The 22589-nt window shown below is 37.0% G+C and overlaps 1 protein-coding gene across 9 annotated transcripts in view; it reads right to left on the reverse strand.

The window, feature by feature from the left end:
- The window catches only part of GRIA4 (glutamate ionotropic receptor AMPA type subunit 4), a 213909-nt gene that overhangs the window by 86380 nt on the left and 104940 nt on the right, over positions 1-22589 (reverse strand). For all 9 annotated transcript variants that reach the window (XR_011902624.1, XM_072326689.1, XM_072326690.1 and 6 more), the window contains exon 4: positions 7-191. Coding sequence is in view for 8 of the 9 variants with exons in the window: in XM_072326689.1 (XP_072182790.1) it covers positions 7-191 (185 nt within the window). In the remaining variant the exon portion in view is untranslated. The remainder of the gene's footprint in view (positions 1-6; positions 192-22589) is intronic.

Raw genomic sequence — 22589 nt, forward strand, 5'->3', positions numbered from 1 at the left:
TGTTACCTGTTCTAAGAGATTCTGAAGCCTCTCTATTTCACAGTCTATTACAAATTTCTTTTCTTGTCTTCTGTCCAGGTCTTCTAAAAGTCGCCTGTAGCTGGCATCATTGAAATTCTCCACGCAGATGGCGCTGACTTGCCAGCTATTTTGTCCTGCTTTTTCCATAATAGCTTGAAGTATTGAATAACCTAAAAGAGAAGGACACAATACACTAGTAAAACAATAATTGTTTATTATTATTATTATTAAAAGGAATTGCTCTTAAACAATATTATGTCTCTTAATACTGGCTCCTGCAGGGAGAGGAATAAGATAAAGTCTGTATCCCTACATATGTTATTAGCCATGATCGGTGCACATTATGTAATTAATAAAAATTACAATTGCTGTAACCAGAACTCTTGGAATGATTCTCAGTATTCTGGATAAGCCACAAACGATTTACACATATAAAATCATAAAAGACAACCATTCAGTTTCCCAGGTTGGTTTCCTATGAACTTATATATCCAGACATTTCTCATGACAACACAAAGAAAATACCAGATTTCACTCATTCACAGAAAGATTTGTATTCTAAAAAAGCAGAGTATTAGACACTGAGATGCTTTGTTGTTTGTTGTCAGCGGATTTATTTTTTTTTTTTTCTGAAAACACTTAAGCCAAGTGACTTTTGATGCTTCTCAATAAGAATTTACTGTCTCATGGTTTTATACTTATATATAGGAACAGAAAAGTGTGTAACTGAATTCTGCCATGCAGAAAAAAAACAGCACGCATTGGCATTCATCAACTCTTGCTGAATGTTTCTGGAGAACAAACAACAAGTGGCTGTGAGTACAGTGAGGTGGGAAAGGTGAGTTTCAGCAGTGGTGACAGGGACAGTGGGAAACCTCCACTGGTGCAGATTGTGATGAGTGCAGCATGCAGGCTTTTGGTCATTGCTGGTGAAAATGCACAGCAGTGACTGTGCTGAAAAATAGTGTTTTGCAGCTGGCAATTTGCTCTATCAAGTAGTGTTACTGTGCTCTTAGTATTTACTGTAGTGTTCATGATAAATAAATAAATAAGGAGGCATTACTTTCAGAATGACTTCTTTATTTATGCCAGTAAAGATATGTAATAGATCAATCACATTGATCTATTTCAGAGATCCTATATAGCTTCAGTCAAGCATGCAAAGTGACTAGAGGTCAACAAATGAAGGGCACCACAGAGGCGTTAATTACTACTACTGGCAGGATTATTGCTCTTTGTCATTACTACTTGATGCCCCCAGTGTCATCTCTGAGTCCATTCACAGAAGAGGAAGGCAATGTCTGCACCCAGGTCTCTGCCTGAGCCCACAGGGCAGGATCCCTACCTGCAACCTCCTGCCACTTCCCTTGATCCTCCTTCTAATTTTTCTCACTGAGGACATGCACCACAGAGGCATGAGAGGAACTTCTGCCTACTCAGGACAGTTTGTGCATCTTGCCTTGATTTGCCCAAACATTTTCTGAAGTTGGAAGCAGTTATTATCCCATCTTTTATCTAAACGGGCATAAATATCAAGCACTGAAGGTTGCACACCTCAGATCTAGAGTTAATGTTTAAGAAAAACAAGGACAGGCACTTTTGTTGACAATGTGCTGATAGAAATGATACAACTCAAAGAAAGTGCCTCTGTCAAGAATCAAAACACACAAAAAAACCTGGACATTTTAATTGCTATCTTACTTTCTCTGCTAGCTTCAAAAAGATTTCACCTCTTCGAACTCTCATGTGATGACATGGATACACATGGTGCCTTCTTTCTCTCTTCCACAGGACGATCCCATGCATGGGAACAGGGATCCCAAGCTGTCATTGCAATGCACTTGGAGGCATCACTGCATGGCAGGTTTCCCATGAAAGGTACTGACTGAGATTCCCACAGATTGCAATAGTGCAAGTTACATTTCAGAAAAAGTATGAGTATTATGAGTGTGCAGTTGCAAATTGATAAAGTAGACCAACAAAACTACCAAAAACCAGGCTTGCTACCCAGTAAAATAAAATCAGATGCTTTTTTAAAATCAGAATATGCAGATTTTATGAAATATGACACTAATTGTATTGAAAACTTAGGAGTAGTTATTTTCTCACTGGCTCCTATGGCAATTGCAGTCCTGGAAGCATTAACTTGAAATCTGTATCTTCTTGTTATTGCACTACCTATCCACACTTTGAAATGATTGGGTTCTAGTTTTTTCTCCAATTCAGATAACTCATTTAAGAGAAAAATGCAAACACCTGTAATGAAAACATAAATTGTGTAATTTATCTTATAAATTAAGCATTCAATCTACAAAACAATGTTTTAGCTTAGGAAATGCATTCAAATACTTTATGAATTGACTGTTAAAGCATTTCTGTACTCAGCATATATTTTTAACCTGGTGACTGTTATTTTTTTCAAAGAACCATACAGCTTTCTTGTTAATTGCTACATAATTATTCTGCTTTTCCTGTTGCTATATTCAATCCCCTGTTTGTCTGTAATTATCTCTGCAAATCATGACGTGATTCTTTCCCAAACACTGAATTTCTTGCTGTATTTCCTATTCATTTCCATATATAGATGTATATTAAGACTACTCCAGTGTTATAGGGGTTCCTGCTTCATTTACACTGTAGCTTTGACTTGGTTTTTGCTACAAAGACAGTCAACATTTACGTAATTCAGCTTCCTGACACAAATTAACATTTTCTTTGATTCAGAATGAATGGTGTTTGAAAGAGCAATTGACATTCCCTCATTCCCCTCTTAATTCATTTTGACAACTTTACTGAGATGTGTTTTGATCGAACTGGGAGTTTATCCCAGCGTAAAGCATGACAAATATCAGACAAACACATAGAAAAGCTTTTCTTCTACCTTGGATCAAGGTTTAACTTGCCATATTTCATTAGCAACTGCCTCCATTTAGGAACTTTGAGCTTTTACAGCTTCTCATGAGTAGCTGGCACTCAGACATGGGTTTTATTTTAGTATATCTTCCATATAGAGCATAAAACAGGTAATCTGTAGTAACTGGATACAGCACACATTTCCACAAGATAAAGGAGTTTTATGTGATGTTGAAAATATCGAAGGAAGGAAGGAAGGAAGGAAGGAAGGAAGGAAGGAAGGAAGGAAGGAAGGAAGGAAGGAAGGAAGGAAGGAAGGAAGGAAGGAAGGAAAACCAGGATAATACTATCAATACACAAACTAAGTGCAGTGCTTCTGCTTAGACCAAATTCTTAGACTTCAGAGATGTGTTTGTTCAAGCAAAGACATCAGACATGAATCATACAGCTGTGATCTGAAAAGTATTTGTTTTCTGGTTATCTGCTGTTTATCCTCAGTTATGTCACAGATAGATAAGTGAATCATTTTCTGGACATTTAGTGATATGTGTAAATATCATCCCATATACTGTGGAATATTACTGCATTCACAAAAGCGAACTAGAAAGGAGACTAACTCCTGTCATCTGAGTTACACAGTCAGTGTTTTTTATTTAAATCATTATTTTACAAAATGCTTAAATCTACACCAAGAAACAAAAGAAAAGGAAGTTGTCAGATACCCATATAATCATCTTTCCTCACCAACTAATTCAACCTTTAAATCCAGATAAATCATTAGGAAAAAAATGTATTTTTCCTTTTATTTTTGTTTCAGGACTGTGATCCTATGGAATTTTCCTCTAATGACCTGCGTTGAAAAGTCTGCCAACTGCTTTTGTGGGTCACTGCTCAAATGCAGACTCTATTGACAACTGCTCAATGTCCAGTAATAGCAGCTCCACTTCACTACTCTGGAATCAAAGCTGAGACAGGAAACATCTGCAATGAACAGGGCCATCAGCAGCTCGATCAGGTTGCTTAAAGCCCTGACCAGCCTGACCTTGAGTGTCTCCAGGGATGGGGCATCCACCACCTCTCTGGGCAACCTTTGCCAGTGCCTCACCACCCTTTACTATAAAAAAACATCCTTATATTCAATCCAAATCTCCCATCTTTAAGTCTGAAGACATTTCCCTTTGTCCTGTCATAACAGACCATGCTAAAGAGTCTGTCCCCTTCTTTCTTACAGTCCCCGTTTAGATATGGAAAGGCCGCTCTCAGGTCTCCCTGGAGCCTTCTCTTCTCCAGGCTGAGCAGCACCAGCTCTCTCAGCTTATTTACTTTTGTTTTATGGTGAGATGGAATTATGGCAATCTAACACACTACTACTGTTTTCCAAATGGATACCCAACAATTGTCCTGTTATGAAAAACCAAAAGAAAAACAAAGTTATTTTTCTCTTTTCCTGTAAAATCAGACCAGACAGCGCCTATCCACAAAAGTTTACTTACTAGGAAAAATACCGCAGCTAAGTACCTTACAAACAAAACCTCATATTTTTTTAACCCTACTTCCCTCATTTTCCATTGCATAGGCATGTTTTCCAATATGAAATGCATCAGCCAGAAAGAAACAATGCCAGGTGGGTGTGCACCTGGTCTTATGTCTGTTTAAAGAGAGATTAGTAATTCTTCAGAGACTATCACAGATACTTGCTGGAGAACAAAGTGTGTAAAGCACATTGTAAGCACATGAATTTGGGAGCCCAGGCTTTCTCCTTGCCAATACTGCATTGCCACTGTCTTTAGCCTTCCTGCCCCTTCCTCCCTGAAATCACTGAAATCATGAGTCATCTTTTTCAATCTTAGAAGTTCAGTAGTCCTTCAGGTGGTTTTATTTGTCATCTTCTGCTCCAGCTAGGCTTGCAACCATTCAATTTCATTTCAGTAGTCAGTGACTTAATTTTATTTATTTCCATTTAAACGAAAAGGAAAACCTGACATCTAAATCTCAGTGTGTTCAGAATAAACTGAAGAGATCAGATAAACATTTCTTGATTTTTATTTTTCTTTTTTTTTTTTTTTTCGTGCCAGAAGGCACATGGTTGGCTTGTTTCCTTTTCTTTCTCTCCTTTTCTTTTACCTTCTCACTTGTTTGCTTTCACCAGCAGTATTTCAGTGATCAATTACAGAGTTATAATTAGAATTCCAATAACTTTCATCTTCCAGAAATCTTCTAATTCTGGGAAACCTTTTCCTCTGTCCCTCTAAGTGGGTGCAGCTGTTGCTGATGGTTTTGCCAGGAGGCAGCCAGCAAAGTGTCCACTTGTTCTGAAGAACTGCACCCCAGTAATAAATCACTGTATGGGATTATGGGGCAGAAAATAATTTAGTATTATTTTTCTATGATGCACAGGGTGCACTGTTCATGTATTCTTATTGTTCTTTTCTTTTATGACAACAGTGACTAACATGAGTTAGCAGCTTAATGCACTTAGGAACAACACATGCAATTCATTTCTGTTATGGCCCAAGGTGTAGGAGATAGCTCTGCTTAACATGGATCTTTTTCAAAACAGACATTATATACTACACATATATTACTGAAATGCAAATACATTTTTTTCTGATCCAGGTAACTTTCCAGAAGGAATAAAAATCCAGCTGTTCCAAAAATTATCTATGATCCCTACAGCTACAGAGGCTGAGACACTGGAGGTGTTTTATGAAAGTGACTTTAGTCTAATGGAATTCATATGAGGATCAGTAAAAGAAATGTATTTGTTATAAATCCAACAAACAGCAGAAGTGGAGAATAAATGATCAAATCATTTGGTATGGATAAGCCAATATACTTGACTATCAGGATTGGATTCCTGTCACTTAAAACTAGCTGTCTATAGAGAAGGTGTCTAAGTTAATCATTCAGGCTTCCACAACAGAGATGGATCTCCCATAAAAAAAGCTTTTTAAATTTTTTTTTAATCTTAGATATTTATGTCAGAGGTGCTTTTCTGTTTCTACACCTGCAATTTTTACAGCCAAACCCTGGCAAGATTAATCCCGACACTACAGTGATGAAACCCATGCAAACAATACGTAGCGCAAACAATACATGATTGTATAGGATGTATTTATCTAGTAACTGTAAACACCCACGTTCAATTGTAGTTTAGTTTTTCCTCATTACAGTTGATATCCTCATATTAACACATTTTTATATTTATATTTATTTATATTTATATTTATATTTATATTTATATTTATATTTATATTTATATTTATATATATATATATATATATTTTTTTTTTTTTTTTTTTTTTAATATACTTTTGGCCATTGTGCTGCTTCCTGAACTGAGATTTATAAGCTTAGAAATACAGCCTTTGACACATGATTACTAATTCACATGCCTGACTTTCTCCACATTTAAGCTGTAGCCAGATCGTTCAACACAAAGAACATACAAACTGGTTAAGTCAGATGCCAGAGTGAAAGCTGCAACTAGAAGTGTGTTCTGGGCTGTTCTCAGGTCTAATTCACTGAATTGACAGAAAGATTGGAAAATAAGACAGGGAGCTCAAGAAACAATCCTATCTATTCCTCTCTATCCCTCCATCCCCAAAGGCAGATAAATTATATTTAAATCAGTCTAGACAGGTATCTTTGTTTGTCCTTAAAAACCTCTAAAGAGGATTCTGTAGCTTCCTAGGTAATATATTCATTACTTAATTATCCTTATCACTAGGAGATGCTTCCTAAAGTCAAACTTAAATCTCCCCTGGCACAATTTAAAGCCACTCATTTCTGTCCTATCCCAGTAGATGCGAAGAATGGTTTGTTCCCTTCTTTAAAGCAATCCTTCACATAGCTGAAGATTGCTAATTCATTTCTTTTCTGCCTGCTCTTCTCCTGATGAAACATGATTTTCAGGTTTTTTCTTGCGGAACATATTTTAGTCTAGATTCTGGCTATTTTCTTTTCTCAGAATATGCTGCAATTGAGCCACATCATTCTTGAAGTGTAGTGCTGAAAATGCCATATAATTTAAACATGTGTTCCCAAGCAGACACAGTCCTTTCATTTTTATGTTTTATTTTTATCAACTGAAAGTTAAATAAATGTTTTCCATATTTTTTTCATCCAAGACGTTAACAAGGACACTGTGAAAAACTGACACCAGGATGGGTCACTACCTGATACCCCCTTTTTTGACAGCAAACCTCATCTATGTTTTTTTCTGTGTCCAAGCATGATGACTGTTTTGCTGTATTCTAGAAATTTAATTGAGACAAAAATTCCTTATCTCATTTAGAAAAAAATAATTTAAAATATTAAAAAATTACTACTGTAATGAGACTCCTATTTTTTTTTCAAAGTATATAAAATCTGCTACTTTGTCAAAGAAGAAAATTTGCTCGATCCAGCATGACTTGCCCTCAATACATCAGTATTTATTTAGTCTTCTAAATTCTACATAGTTTCAATTATATGTGTTATATTGCATATGTTATGTTACGTGCATACGTTATGGTATGATGTAGGTTATGAACAATGTCACCATTACTGTCAGTGATCAGAATAATTTTATTACAGATGGATCTGGAATGAAACTGTGGAAACAATGGATCCCATTTAGCCATTGTCTCTACTGCTGTTTGCTTCACAGATTTCAGAATATATGATGACAAAGGAAAATTACACTTATGATCTGAATTTATGAGCCTGGACTCACTGATATCTCTGACCTGGAATATATTCTCAGTGTTTAAAGATGCCTCCAAAACAAACTCTATGGTCAGACTTTCTGTCTTTCTCTCCCTCAATGCTACATTACCTGTAGTGTGTAATAATTCTCTTTTCCTGAGGGGGACATAAGAAATGGTGTTAATATATTTCAAACACAACATTTTTTTTTTTTTATTATTATTATTTTTTTTCCAGACAAGTCTTAAGAGAAACAACAGCATGTAGATTACATGCTTTCAGCAAATACATGGGATGTGGCCTCGCCTTGGAAATTCATGTTCAAAGGTTCAGGCAATGTCAGGTCCCATTTGTGCTGCACCCACTCTGTATCAAAATGTTCCCCTTCTTTGCATTTCAGACTTCAACCTCTGTATGAAGTACACTGTGAAGGTTTTTTTTTTATCAAAATGCCAAGCAATAAAGATGATGGAGAAGTTGAGAGTAACTGCAGAGAAATCCTGGTTTGGAAGGCAGCCTGACCCTTTTGCTCTCACAGCTCTCAGATGCCATTACCATTCCCACATCGCTACATGACTTTAAAGCAAAACTGTAACACCAAGACTAGTAACCTGTCTTATGGTTGTATACAAAGAGATGAACACACCTGAGCATAGTTGCAAATATATGCTAAGCAATATCATGTGTATTATTAGCATTTTATGTTTTCTTTCCTTGAGCTGTGCCAAAGGGCTCATTTGCAAGTGAATCAAATAAAAATTGTTAAGCTCCTCTGAAATTTACAAGTAGCAATGAAGAAAATTTCTGAAATTTTAGCAAATTACTATAGAACTTTGAATTCTAAATCAGAATTTATGTAATTACAGTATTATGAGATAAATGTAAGTCTCAGACTGAAACAATAAACACTCCCACCAAGAAGCATTCATTTCAAGAGAGAGGCAATTTTAATTCTGCCTTTATTTCCTTCTAAAAGCTCTGTTAAGGCACACACGTGACAAAGAGGTGATTCAAGACAGCCATCATGGCTTCACCAAGAGCAGATCTTGCTTGACCTATCTAGTGGCCTTCTATGATGGACTGATGGCATTGGTGGACAGGGAAATGGTGATGGATGTTATCTACCTGGACTTTTGCAAAGCCTTTAACGTGGTTCCCCCACCACCTTCTCTCCACCAACTTCTCTCTAAATTGCAGAAGTATGGATTTGGACTTTTTGGTGGATTAAGAATTGGTTAGCTGGACATGGCCAAAGGGTTGTGATCAATGTTCTTTGTCAGGATGGAGGATGGTCACAAGCAGTCCCTCAGTGGGACCAGTGCTCTTCAACATCTTTATCAGTGACACAGACAGTGGCATCGAGTGCACCCTCAGCAAGTTCGCAGATGACACCAAGATGAGTGGTGCACTTGATACACGGAAGGAAGGAAGGAAGGAAGGAAGGAAGGAAGGAAGGAAGGAAGGAAGGAAGGAAGGAAGGAAGGAAGGAAGGAAGGAAGGAAGGAAGGAAGGAAGGAAGGAAGGAAGGAAGGAAGGAAGGAAGGAAGGAAGGAAGGAAGGAAGGAAGGAAGGAAGGGAGGAAGGGAGGAAGGGAGGAAGGAAGGAAGGAAGGAAGGGAGGAAGGGAGGAAGGGAGGAAGGGAGGAAGGGAGGAAGGGAGGAAGGGAGGAAGGGAGGAAGGGAGGAAGGGAGGAAGGGAGGAAGGAAGGGAGGAAGGAAGGAAGGAAGGAAGGAAGGAAGGAAGGAAGGAAGGAAGGAAGGAAGGAAGGAAGGAAGGAAGGAAGGAAGGAAGGAAGGAAGGAAGGAAGGAAGGAAGGAAGGAAGGAAGGAAGGAAGGAAGGAAGGAAGGAAGGAAGGAAGGAAGGAAGGAAGGAAGGAAGGAAGGAAGGAAGGAAGGAAGGAAGGAAGGAAGGAAGGAAGGAAGGGAAGGAAGGAAGGAAGGAAGGAAGGACATCCAGAGGGACCTAGAGAAGAGGGCTCATGTGAACCTAGTGAGGTTCAACAAGACCAAATGCAAGGTGTTGCATCTGGGCTGGAGCAATCCCAGGTGTTTATACATAATGGGGTAAGACCTCCTTGAGAGCAGCCCTGTGGAGGAGGATGTGGAGGTCCTGATGGATGAGAAGCTGATATGAGCCAGCAGTGTGAGCTTGCAGTCTGGAAGGCCAACTGTGCTCTGGGATGCATTAAAAAAGGGGTGGTCAGCAGAGAGAGGGAGGTGATTCTCCCCCCCTACTCAGCTCTTGTGTGACCCCATCTGGAGTACCCAGGCATGAGGCCCCAACACAAGGAAAGACATGAAGCTCTTGGAACATGTCCAGAGGTGGGCCACTAAGATGATCAGAGGGCTGGAACACCTCTCCTGTGAGGAAAAGTTGAGGGAACTGGGCTTGTTTAGCTTGAAAAAGGGAAGGCTCTGGGGGGACCTCATTGTGGCCTTTCAGTACTTGAAGGGAACATAAAAACAGGAGGGGGAATGGCTGTGAGGGTGGATAGTGATGGAACAAGGGGGAATGGGACACAGGGGAGGTTTGGGTTAGATACTAAAAGGAAGTTTTTTGATCAAAGGGTGGTGATGCACTGGAACAGGTTGCCCAAGGAGGCTGTGGATGCTCCATCCCTGGAGGCATTCAAGGCCAGGGTGGCCTTGAATGTATGTCTGGACAGCCTGGTCTGGTGGTTGTTGACCCTGCCTGTAGCGGGGAGGTTCAAACTGGGTGATTTCTCTGGTCTCAACCCAGGCCATTCTATGATTCCAGGACTGCATGATTTCTCTTGCAGCTAATTTAAACAACTCCAAAACAACATCCCAGGAAGAGAGGCTTTAACATTTCAGTGTTATGATTCTGTTGTAGTTGTGTTTTGACTGAAAGAAATCTGGAATAAATCTTCTGTGCAATTGCTTTTAAATAGACAAATTTTAAGTTCGTTAAAAGTTTGTAGTTAAAAACAAACCAAAAATTAACTATTTGAAGATAAGTCTAATGACTGATGATTTTATTCCGGTTCCTAAAACCAGCTCTTCACTCTTCTGATGTAGACAACAATTCAGACTCTTTCATTTTGGACTGAAGCAATAATCCAGGAAAGCTCCAGAGATTTTATATGTTGGCTTTTACTGAAGTGTAATGACATTAAATAATTTTGCACCTCCCAGGCTCCTCAGCTGTAGGACTGCAAATTTCACATTGAAGTCAAGTCTGAAAATAGTGTAGTATCCAACTTCCCCCAAAAGAACAAGATCTTACATGGAGAAATAAGCAAAGAAGAAAGGACAAAGGGAAAATACATTTTAACAAATCATTTTAAATTATAAACAATTACAAAAAAGAACCCATATGTATGTACACAAAAGTACATGTGTATGTATGCCTAAACTTTAAATGGAGCAGAGCAAAATAGCATGCAAAGAAATGACACAATTTTTAAAGGCGACAAACCAACAAAGAGAGGTTTGTTTCTGCTCCTTCTGCCTTTATCTCCCTCTCCACTGAAAAGAAGTGATGGGGCAAAACACATTTAATAACCTTCCCTAATTTGAATGTCTTTGCAATTCTGTTTCTACAGTCATAGATATACAGACCTGAGCAGTTCCTCTGATGATGTAAGATAGTTAAGGTAACATCAAGCTGCTTGACAGAGACATGGGAAAGAGAAAGCAAAGAATTATATGATTTTCACACTGAACTTTGGGTTATTGCTACATGATTAAAACTCTTTTTTAGTCCACATTATAAAAAATAATGCTAAAATATTTGACAGAGTTCAGAGAAGCAAATCAGAATGATTTGAGGCCAATATATAAAACATGCCTTGGAGTACAAGACTTAGAGGATGGTTTCTCCCACGTAACAGTTACATTGCTAGGGCCATGCCAGTTACTCTGGCCTCCTTCAGCCAGCAGTAGGGGAAAAACCAGCCCCTTCTGAAGGCAACTAACAAAACACCTTAATGTCTACCATGCAGATCCTCAAGGAAGAAGAAATTTTCCTTTTCTTTCTATTGAGTATGGAGGAAGTTAACTCAGACTAAGATGTTTCTTTCTCTTCAACTGACATACCTAGTTGGATATGTGCATAAGAAAATTGGGAATAAAATGCAAACTATTAACAGTGAAAAAGATTTTTTAACCACAAGCCATTATACAAAAGTTGCTTCAGATTCTCTGTCCTTTGATGCCTGAGTGACTTTCTGAAAGATACGTTTTATTCTCAGGCACCTTATTAGACTGCAGGCTGTGGAATTTTTATGATGGAAATAAGTACGACTAACAGAAGGAGAGAGCTATGTCCACCACACACATGCCTTCTAAGTAAGTTCTTCTATTTTATTAACTTACATATGAAAGCATAAATTTTCATTTAAGTAGAATTAAAAGTTAGGTTACTTTTACACTTCTCTTGTGGATGTCGAGCAGCCTCACATAGGTTTCCTTTGATTATTCTGAGGAAGGGATTTGCATACAATTACAGAGACAATTTCAGCTCCTAGCAGGAACAAACACAGGATGAAGTAACTACTCACTATATGATTAGACTAATTTATTACATCCCACTGAGGCAAGCTGTATTCCAAGAAGTAATCATAAACTCATGTTCAAAGCTCTGGTAGAATGAATATATTTAACGATTCAAATTAAATTTCAGCTGTAGGAATTGACATTTAGTATGAAACACAGAAACAGGCAAGGTATAATGATAAAGATAACAGGTAAAAGAATATAGACATTAAAAGCTGTGAATGGTTTGTCTGAAAACAAGCCAGGACAGAAAATTGTAATATGATCCTGGCAAGTTTCTGCTATTAAACATATGTTGATCTGGACTTTGGTTAGTTTTAACTGACCTTGGTATTAGTGTTTGAAAATGAACACAGTGACCAGTCAAAAACTGCTTCATGAAAGTTAAGTGCCTGTGACATTTCATTATCCAATGGCACTTGCACTGACCATTCTGAAAGCAAACAGCCTTAAGAATTTTGTTCATTTTAGGGCTGGGTATTTTCCTTCCCCTGAACAGGTGTTTGTTCACAGAAAAGTGCACTCTGGTGACATCCCAAGTCTTAATGAAAATGAGGGAGTTTTTCTGCACTGGACTCAACAAAATAGAAAGAAAAAAAAAAAAAAAAAAAAAAAAAAGGTTCCAAAAGAGTGGAAAACATCTAATAAAAATCAACATTGCTTAATTAGTTCAGTTTAAAGCATCTCTGTGAAAAGGGAAAAAAAAAAAAAAAAAGGAATAATTTGGTACCTGCATAATTGTCACTCAGCAAAGCACTGGTAGAAATAAGCTCTCTCCTTCTGTGCAGTGTGGCACAAACAGTATTCATCCGAGTGGAAAACTTTAACTGCACTCTTGAATGATTAAGCATTTTATAAAAGAATACCCTAAAAAAGCTGAAGAGCATTTGTGAACTGGCAGCAAAAATTTGAAGAAGTGGAGAATAAAATCAAAACAGAGGGATATATAAATGATATATAAATGAGAGCCATGAGAAGTGAGAATCCAGTCATACTCAAGATACCTTATGATACCAAGAGCATATGACTGGCATTTTAGACTGTAAAATTCAGGTTAAAAATAAAATAGCAAATAAGATCTGATTTTAGCTGTACTAATGTTAAAACCAGAAAAACGACCCTCTCTCCAAACTCCGAGATTCTCACTGCTGTACTTTGATACTGGTTGGTATCTATTGTTAAAAAAACTGTAGGAGATGATAACCATCTTTGTGTACAATACTGTTAAATTTGTCTTGAGTTTTCTTATAAACAGTTGTTCATAGACTTATTGCTGAAAAATACTGTGAAAAAAAAATAAAATACTGCCCAATAATATTTTCTATATTTTTTGACCTCTGATCCCACTGCCCTTTTCAGTGTGACTGTTAAGATATTGTTTCATAATAGAGCATCTTAATTGCAATAAATTACCTCAACTGTCTTATTTTCCTTGAGAGATACAATGCAGATTTGTATTTTCCAGTCTGCTTAATATCTGATGTCCAGCCTTCTCAACCTGAAGGTTGACACATTATTTCAGAAAGGTCAGTGAGCCACGACTAACACTGGAGGGCATTTTCTCTGGTAGCAGCAAGGAAGAGAGAAGACTCCACACCTAGCTCCTCCACTGGGGATGCTCAAGAGTCTTCAGCAGACCATGTTTTACTTACATTCAATATTCTATTTAAGATAGTGTCTTGCCCTGTGTATCACTGAATAAAATAGTGAAAAAACCTTAGTAGTTTAGCTGAAGAGTGCATTTTATGGAAGCAAAAGGTTGTAATTACTTGATAGATACTTCTTAAAGGTTTTATCACTGTCTGAAAATGTTAATATTCACTTTCATCTCCATGGTAGTTTAAATGAGCATGTCCTCTTTCAGCAAGAGACTATTGTTAATTCATTTTAAGATTAAAAAGGTTATTCTGATCCTGGGACAACTATCAGGAAATACGAGAAAGGTCTGTAAAATACACTCTGTGATAGAGAATGCAGATAAAATTCGTAGGCACCCTGCTAGGAATAACTGTTTGTGTTTACCTCAATGATGTTGTGCTCAGAGATGTTATTGTCCAAAGCATCTACAGAAAAATGCTCAGAAAAGAGGACTTTTACTTAAATATATTATGATGAAGGACAATTTTGCCTTCCTTCCTTCCTTCCTTCCTTCCTTCCTTCCTTCCTTCCTTCCTTCCTTCCTTCCTTCCTTCCTTCCTTCCTTCCTTCCTTCCTTCCTTCCTTCCTTCCTTCCTTCCTTCCTTCCTTCCTTCCTTCCTTCCTTCCTTCCTTCCTTCCTTCCTTCCTTCCTTCCTTCCTTCCTTCCTTCCTTCCTTCCTTCCTTCCTTCCTTCCTTCCTTCCTTCCTTCCCTCCTTCCCTCCTTCCCTCCTTCCCTCCTTCCCTCCTTCCCTCCTTCCCTCCTTCTCTCCTTCCTCACTTCCTATCTTAAATGTCATAAGACATTTCAAAAGTCATTTCAAAAGACATTTCTGCTTAGAAGTAACAAAATGCTCTCACCAGAATATTTAATAATTTATTCTAAATATGGTGGGCAAAAGTCTTGCAACACAACGCAAATTACACAAATTTATTTTTTTGATGTAAATATTTGTTGTATTTATTTATATATTTAGGAGTCAGTGACTTAGCCAGTGTTATAAGGATTTTCCCTTCTGTCATTCCTTTGCAACTTTGTAAGTGAATTATTTCATGTTCTGTATTCGAAGTTGAATTTTCACAGAATAAAAACTGGAATACTACTGTAAAAGATGCTTTTTGTTAGGACAAATCCTGTTGCATAACTCATAAAATATTGGTACTGACCTTAGTTGGAACTGCTCAGGGGAGAATAAAATGGTCCAATATTTGAAATCTCATATAATGAAAATTTGAGAACATTTAATTCCAAATCTCATTTAGTACACTGACTAGATTTTAAGCAAGCAACAAATTCTGTGCCAGGTGAAAATGTAATTCACAAAGAACTTTATGGGTGGAAGGCAAGCAGGCAGGATGGGGACCCTTCTTTGGAGGACTATTACCATTCTACATTAAAAATACAGTCCTCACACAAAAAAACACTAAAAGTCGCAGTGGTACTTGGGTATTATACACAGTAAATTACAGTCTAGAACAGAACTGATGTTTTAGTCTTAAGTTAAATCTTGTTCTCACATACTTCTTTTTTCCAGATTATTATTATTATTATTTTTTTTTTTTTGCCCACAGTTTAGACCGAATATTCGCCTTCTCTGTGCGACTTTCTCATGTGTAACTTTCATACAGACTCAGTTTCACAACATCACGGCGGTCAAAAGATTTGGCAGAATTTTGGCAAGTCAAAACTACAAGCTAAAAGCTATGGCATATGTTTTTGGATCATTTTCAAGAGATGCTTTCAAGGAAGCAACAGATTCTGATTGTTAATTGCCATGCCTTGTTTGTATATGGAACACTTAAAACTTGACTAAATATATTTTATTATATTTTTTTCTTTTTCATATTTCTGACACTTTTGTCAGTTTGTTGTCAGCTTGCCATTATGTCAATACTAGTTATTTCCTAGTAGAGGAGAAGTAAATGGATAAAGAGTAAGACATGCCAATGGACGGTAAATATCAAGATCCCTTTTCCACTATGGAATTGTCTCATTTACCTTATATCTGAGACAGTCAATATCTGGGTAGAAAATAAATTTAAAAAAACCCTATCATGCTAATAAACACTACAAAATATTTGCCAGTGAGATGCTATAATTTATTAAGGATAACTTACATTAACCTGACATTTAAACATTCATTTTGAATAGAGAACTTTCCTTGTGGGTACAGTAACTTGCTCCAGGCATGCTCCAGGTTTGTATGTCTAATAAAACCCCTAAGGAATTGAACTTGTGATCTTATGTCACTCAAAACTGGGACTAAAAAGGTCTTTATGCTACAAGATGGTACTATGCAAATTTGAAAGCTACACTGTTCTTTAAATCTCTCATTATAAATACTTGACTAACAGTTACACTTTTCCATTACACCACTACCTTGGCACTCCAAAGGTTTTCTGTCCTACAGATTGATTACAATGAAGATGTTAGAGTCAGCTATTGATATACTGCCCTGATACATTTAAGATGTAACAATAACATCTGGAAAGCATCTAATCTTCCTACATAAAGAAGACCTGTGCCAAACCGTATATAATCCTTGGGAATTTACATCTACATAGTGGGAAGTGTCCTGAGAATCATCTTTAGTACAGTAAATAGAATGACAGCAAAGAAACATCCAAATGCTAGTTCCTATAAATGCCATAGTGCCAATTCCATGACAATATAGCCTGCAGAACAAGCCACATGTATGGGATAAACGGAAAAAGTAGGACTTAAAAAGAAAAGACTGTGTTTATAAGGTATACTTGAGATACCTGAATATACTTAAAAATTAAATTTTATGCCAGATGGCATTCTGTGGGTTTGCAAAATGCCTGGATTTACCAGTGAAATGTAAAAAGAAAATTTAAAAGGGAATGAAGTATTCAGAACAGGAAATACTATGAGCATATCTTAAGAAAAAGCATTATTTGATTTTCTTTTCCTAATATTGCTTTTTCTGTCTTTTCAGAATTTGCAATCTGTCTTCATATTGAACTCTTCTTGACCACCAAACCCATGCAGAATTAGAGTACTTCGTAGCACTTACTGGGATTTATAGACACAAGTGAAATTATAGGAATCAAGACTGATGGACATATTATATGCTTCCTTTTAACAAAAACTGAGTGTTACATCACTAACATATCCCCCCAAAAATGTAAAAATGATATTTAAAGCAGCCAATAGATTTGGAAATAACCCTACATTCAAATTCTGAGCACCATGGAAGAAGACACTCAAAATCACACTCGGTAATTTCCTCCTCATTTCTCAGAGAACAGAATGCCAAGCCTCTCCATGTGCACAGCCACTCCAACGCTGAGATTAAGAATTAGCTAAAGATTGAAGTAATCAAGTTCAAAGACACTGATGATAATCATATAAAAACTGTGACTGTTCCTCATTACGTGGCACAGGTTTATCACCTTCAGATAAAACCTCTTCCAATTCTCTAGAGAGTTATTATTGTTGTTCTTGCTCACACTGAAATATGCTGAGTGACGAAATGGAATTAAGCCTTTTTATGCTATTTAGTCCCACATAATCACTACCAATTCAATACAGAGTTTTGCCTGGTGCTTCTGCTTGCAATCTGATAAACACACATTGTCAGCATCAGTGTACAGTAGAGTCCAATCTCATGGTCCAGGCCTTCCTGAATGCCAGCTGCATGCTCTCCATAATTTTCCCACAAGCATGTCTTCATATCCCTCTCACCACCGCATCTGGACACATAGACTTTGTGCACTCAGTGAAAACTAAGAAATATGTACCTAAAAGGAGATTGGTTTTGATATGTATATTCCCACTGAAACATAAAAACCTTAGAGTAGCCTTACTGCAGGAATTCAGTCAATTATATTCAGGTAAAAAATACAGTCTGTGAGGTAGAACATGCATCTGAAAGTGTCTTTTGCTGATAACCAGGTTTTTGTTCGTTTGTTTTTATTCAAGATTTTATTCAAGAGCATTTTCTTGTACAAAAGTCAGGGAAGTTGGAGTTTTGGTTATTGTGTTTTTTTGTTTTATTTTGTTTTGCTTTGTTTTCAGCAGGTAAAACATAACACCCCATAGGAACAGCAAGAGATGAAAAGGCCTTACTGAAAATACTGGTATGATATTGGGGATAGGTAAAAATCTAAAGGGAATTTTTTTTTTTTTTTTTTTTTATTCTAAAAAGCCTGCCAAAGACTGCCATACCTAATGAAGATGAGTTGTTATTTGACCCCAGCAAGCAGAACAACTTCTCTGCATACAGCAAGACACAACAAGAAACAGAGGGGTAAACTCAGATGACTCATTTCCAGAAACTTATCTTTCTTATCAAGTACATAAAATACTGACAGTTCTTGTTTTTTTATCTCCTCAGCAGCCTGACCTTTTCTTTACCTTAGTGATCTTCCTAGACAGACAGTATTAATAACTGCCTGATTATAAAATGGAATCCTAGATATTCGTGGAGAATTTGAACTTGCATATTTATCCTGGACTCATTTTGGACTATTCAGATTGTGCTGATTTTTCCTTAATGGAATTGACATTTGAAAAAGTAGGACAACATAATGCCTAGGACTGAGAAAAAGGTTTTTGATAATTATAAAAAAGCAATACTTAGTATTTTGGATCAATACTATACAGTTTATTATCTGTTTATCGATAAAGGTTGATTTATATCCTGTATTCTTTCTAAAGTATTTTGTAGTATTAATCATTACTAAAAGTTTGACACTAAAAACTGCTTTTCATCTAACAAAAAACATTACTGTTACTAATTAACAGATTATTAAACATCTCTGTCCCCTCTCTGTATACTTTTAAATATGGTATCCTCCCCAGAGGTATATATATAATTTTAAAAGTCAAAATGAAAACACTGCAGTAACAAACACACAATATTAGAATAATACACATTTTCTCTTTGTGATACTGAAAGTTAAACTGAGCCCTTGATGAATCACCTGAGCAAAATATAAAAATGAGTTAGGAATCATCAATGGCCCTCTTAAAGATGCTCAGACTTTCTTCCATAAAACTCATTTGGTGGCTCTTCCATAAATTTATCCAGTTTTTCTTAATGATATTCTGGTTTGCAATATAAAATCACTCATGTTTTTTTAGGCCTTGCTATGCTGTTTTGTGCTTGAGTCAACACTGTCCTTAAGGTTGAACAGTTACATTTTCTTCCTTACTTTTTAAATACATTTATGGAAACCAATTAATGTACATCTGCAGATGAGACTTCTTACCCTCCACCTGTGACACGTGTTATACATAGCGATGATTAACCTAGCAGACCTTCTCAAGAGCCCTCTTTCTTGAAGAGCAGCTACAAAAATTGCCATGGGTTGAATTGTTGTGTGCCATTGGAGAATGTCTTAAATTCTTCTTCCTCTCTCCTGGGATAATTGATCTTAAATAAACGCTCATCTTTTATACCAGTTTGCATCTATGAAGCTCACAGACAGAATCTCACAAAGAACAATTTCTGAATTGTTTTCATACTGTAGTTTCTGAATTATTCTCATGTTTGAAAAAATAAAAATAAAACACACCAGACAGAAATGCTAGCATTCAGGAGGACCTTGATAGGTGAAGAAACAGAAATAGGCCAAAAGGAGCCTCCTGGAATGCCTGCCCCTACCCCTGGAAAGAAACAAACCCAGTCTCTAAAAATGATGGGACCAATTTACTGGAAAGCAGCTCTGCATAGAAGGGCCTGGGGCTCCTGATGGACATATGGTTGACCGTGAGCCAGCAGTGTGCCCTCACATGGGCTGCATCAGGCAGGGAAATTTCAACAGGCTGAGAGGTGATCCTTCCCCTCTGCCTTACTGAGGCTGATTTGGAGTGTCTAGTGCTGGGCTGCCCAGTACATGGACATGCTGGAGGGTCAGAAAATGGCCACAAAAGTAATTAAGGGACTGGATCATCTTTTTTATGAAGAGGTTATAAAGAAGCTCAAACTGTTCAGCTTGGAGGTCTTATCAATCTGTATAAATATCTGACAGAGGAGTAAACAGTGGAAACAGACAGCCCTTAGAGAACAAAAGGCAACATAAATAAATTAAAATTCAGGAACTTTCATTTAAACATGAGAAACAGCTTCTCCTGTGGAGATGCTTAAATGCTGGAAAAGGCTGGCCAGAATGTTAGTGGAGTTTCCATCCCTAGACACACATAAAGTATGCCCGGACAGTTTTGGGTAACCTGCTCTAGGTGACTCCTTTGAGAAGGGGGATTGGATTAGTTGATATCCAGACATCCATTCCCACCTCAACTATTTTGTGATTTTGTAATTAGTTCTTATGACAATTTTCAAGGAGTCACAGAGAAATTCAAATGAGTTGTGGCAATATGATCTCAGACTTCACATTAGGAAATAGTATCTTTCATCTGTCTGCAAATAATCTAATGGATCTCCAGATTATCTGTGTGTGATTATCTGTGTGAATGAATGTCCTGAATCAGTTCCTTTCTTCCTGGATTAATGGAGTTCTCCCTTCCCATTTCCCCTCCATTCCCTACAGTGGAAGAAAATGAGATGGAAGAAGTGCTCTATGTAAAGTCTGGTGCAAAGTGAAGCCATTCTGCCAGAATTAACTAAAACCATCATCTCTTTGAGAATTTCTTCTAGCTCTTTCATCAAATTATGAACTGTATTTTAAGAAGGTCGCATTTCTGCTCTTGATTGTGATCTAAGTTTTACTCTGGAGTTAGTGGAATTAGCAATTTCTTCTTAGAATGCCTCTTCACAGGTCCTGTAGTGCAATCTGGTATGTAAGACTGTAGCATAAATATACACAAAAATACAGCAGGCAAAGCTCTGAACAGGAGGCATTCACTGACAGGCTGGAAGTTCTCTAAATATGTTAATGTATTTATGAATCAATAAGTAAAGTCTTTTTATTGATCACAGTTTTCCTTTTGAAACTAAAATATGTAGCTGGAAGATTTTATATGACCCACACTTCAAATAAGAAAAGGTTTATCATGATTAGCATTATTCATAGAAACATTTTTCTTTAGATCACAAACTATTTGTGGTAACATTTAGAATTTATGCAAAATAATCATAAAGAGTTATGAAATGCAAATGCTATTTAACTTAACCAAGCATGAAATCTCATGAGATAATTGTATTCCACATCACCTTGGTAGCCAAGTAAATTTGGTTCTCCAGAGGTGCAATACCCTCACAAGAACTAAGAGAACCTCAGATTGAAAAATGGATTTAAAAACACATTTCTATAACATTTTTGGTGGAGAAAGACATGAATCACACAAGAGAAATACTTACTCATACCTGTTCAATCTTCAGTATTTCTAGTAAAGAAGCCTACTATTATTTCTAATTAATAGACACCACATTCTCTCATTTATTAACATTTAAAATTAGAATATTTCTGCCTCACTGAACTTTATCTTACTTAGGGGCTGAACCTTGTGAGATTTCGTACTGTATCATAATAAACCTGATGTTACCAAGTAGTAGGCACACTGGTTTGAGTTTTGAGAAAAAACAGCACAAGGCAGGAAGGAAATAAAAATGTAAAAAACAATTATTAAAAAGAGTCTTAAAAGAGGAAATATGCTCATTTTGAAATTAAATGCTTAATTAACACTCGGGTGAATATTTTAATGGACTTAATAGTTCACTGGGGAAGGAGAGGGAAAAAAAACAGTAATGTTGATGTTATAGTTTCATTACCAGTACTTAATATGTTCCCTTGTCTAACTCCTAAATTCTAAATGTTCAAGAAGATCACAGTATAAACATAATTTATATTCAACCAGACTGACTAGATTTAAATATTTACTTCTCTTAAAACACAAAGACCAGACTCATAATACATCAAAAAAAATTCCATGGAAAGCAAGAGGAATTTTGTGTTTAAGTCCTTTTGCAAGTCTGTTTTTTTTTTTTTTTTGTTTGTTTTGTTTTGTTTTGTTTTGTTTTGTTTTGTTTTTTAATTCTGAAACAAATCACTGGTACATTCTTCCTAGCGGGAAGCTAGAAAAATGTATAGCTCCTTTTTGTGGAAAGATTCTTTGGGGAAATAAGACAGAAAACCTCTTTAATTTCTATTTCTTGTGGCGTCCCATGACCATGGAGGCTCCATGCCTCCATTCATTAACATCAAAAGTACCAATGAAGTTAGATATTTGCTATCAAATTGAGTTCACAAGGAAGCTTCATCTTCAGTTTATCTCCAGAATGGTTACCAATAATTCTGTACACACTTGTTATCACAGAGTCACAGAATCACAGAATAATTTGGACTGCAAAGGACCTCTCTACACCATCTGGCTCCATACTCTGCTCAAAGCAGGGTCAATTGCATCAGATTGCTCAAGGTATGTCCAGAAGAGTTTTGAACATTCAAATTTTGATGAATCTATGGGCAACCTGTCTTGGTGCTTCGCCACCTTCAGAAGTACTTTGAATGTCTTCCTAATATGTAATGAAAAAACCCATTGCTGCAACTTTTAAATACTGCCTCCTCTTGCTGAGCAAAGATTCTATATTCTTCTTCATCTTTCCATTAAGCAGCTTCATATTAGGAAAAGCCATTCAAAAGTCTCCTTATGACTTAATTAGGTAGCATGTCAGAGGTTATTATCATCATACCACTCACCCTTCCTAATTGGTCCTCTGCTCCTGAATACCATGCTCTGGGCCATTTTGTTCTGTCTACAGACAGCTGTCGCACACTACAATTGCTCCTTCGACCAGCGCACAGGTCCTGCTACTCATCTTCCCAGCCCATCTTTTCTAAAAAGCCTTTGTTCATTCCCTGCCTTATGCCCATATTGTGAGCTGTCCCATGTGGCTCCCATGTATGGTCCCAGCTCAGTAGCTGTACAGGGACATCTAATCCT

The sequence above is a fragment of the Excalfactoria chinensis genome, chromosome 1, assembly GCF_039878825.1.
Source record: "Excalfactoria chinensis isolate bCotChi1 chromosome 1, bCotChi1.hap2, whole genome shotgun sequence".
Taxonomy (NCBI): domain Eukaryota; kingdom Metazoa; phylum Chordata; class Aves; order Galliformes; family Phasianidae; genus Excalfactoria; species Excalfactoria chinensis.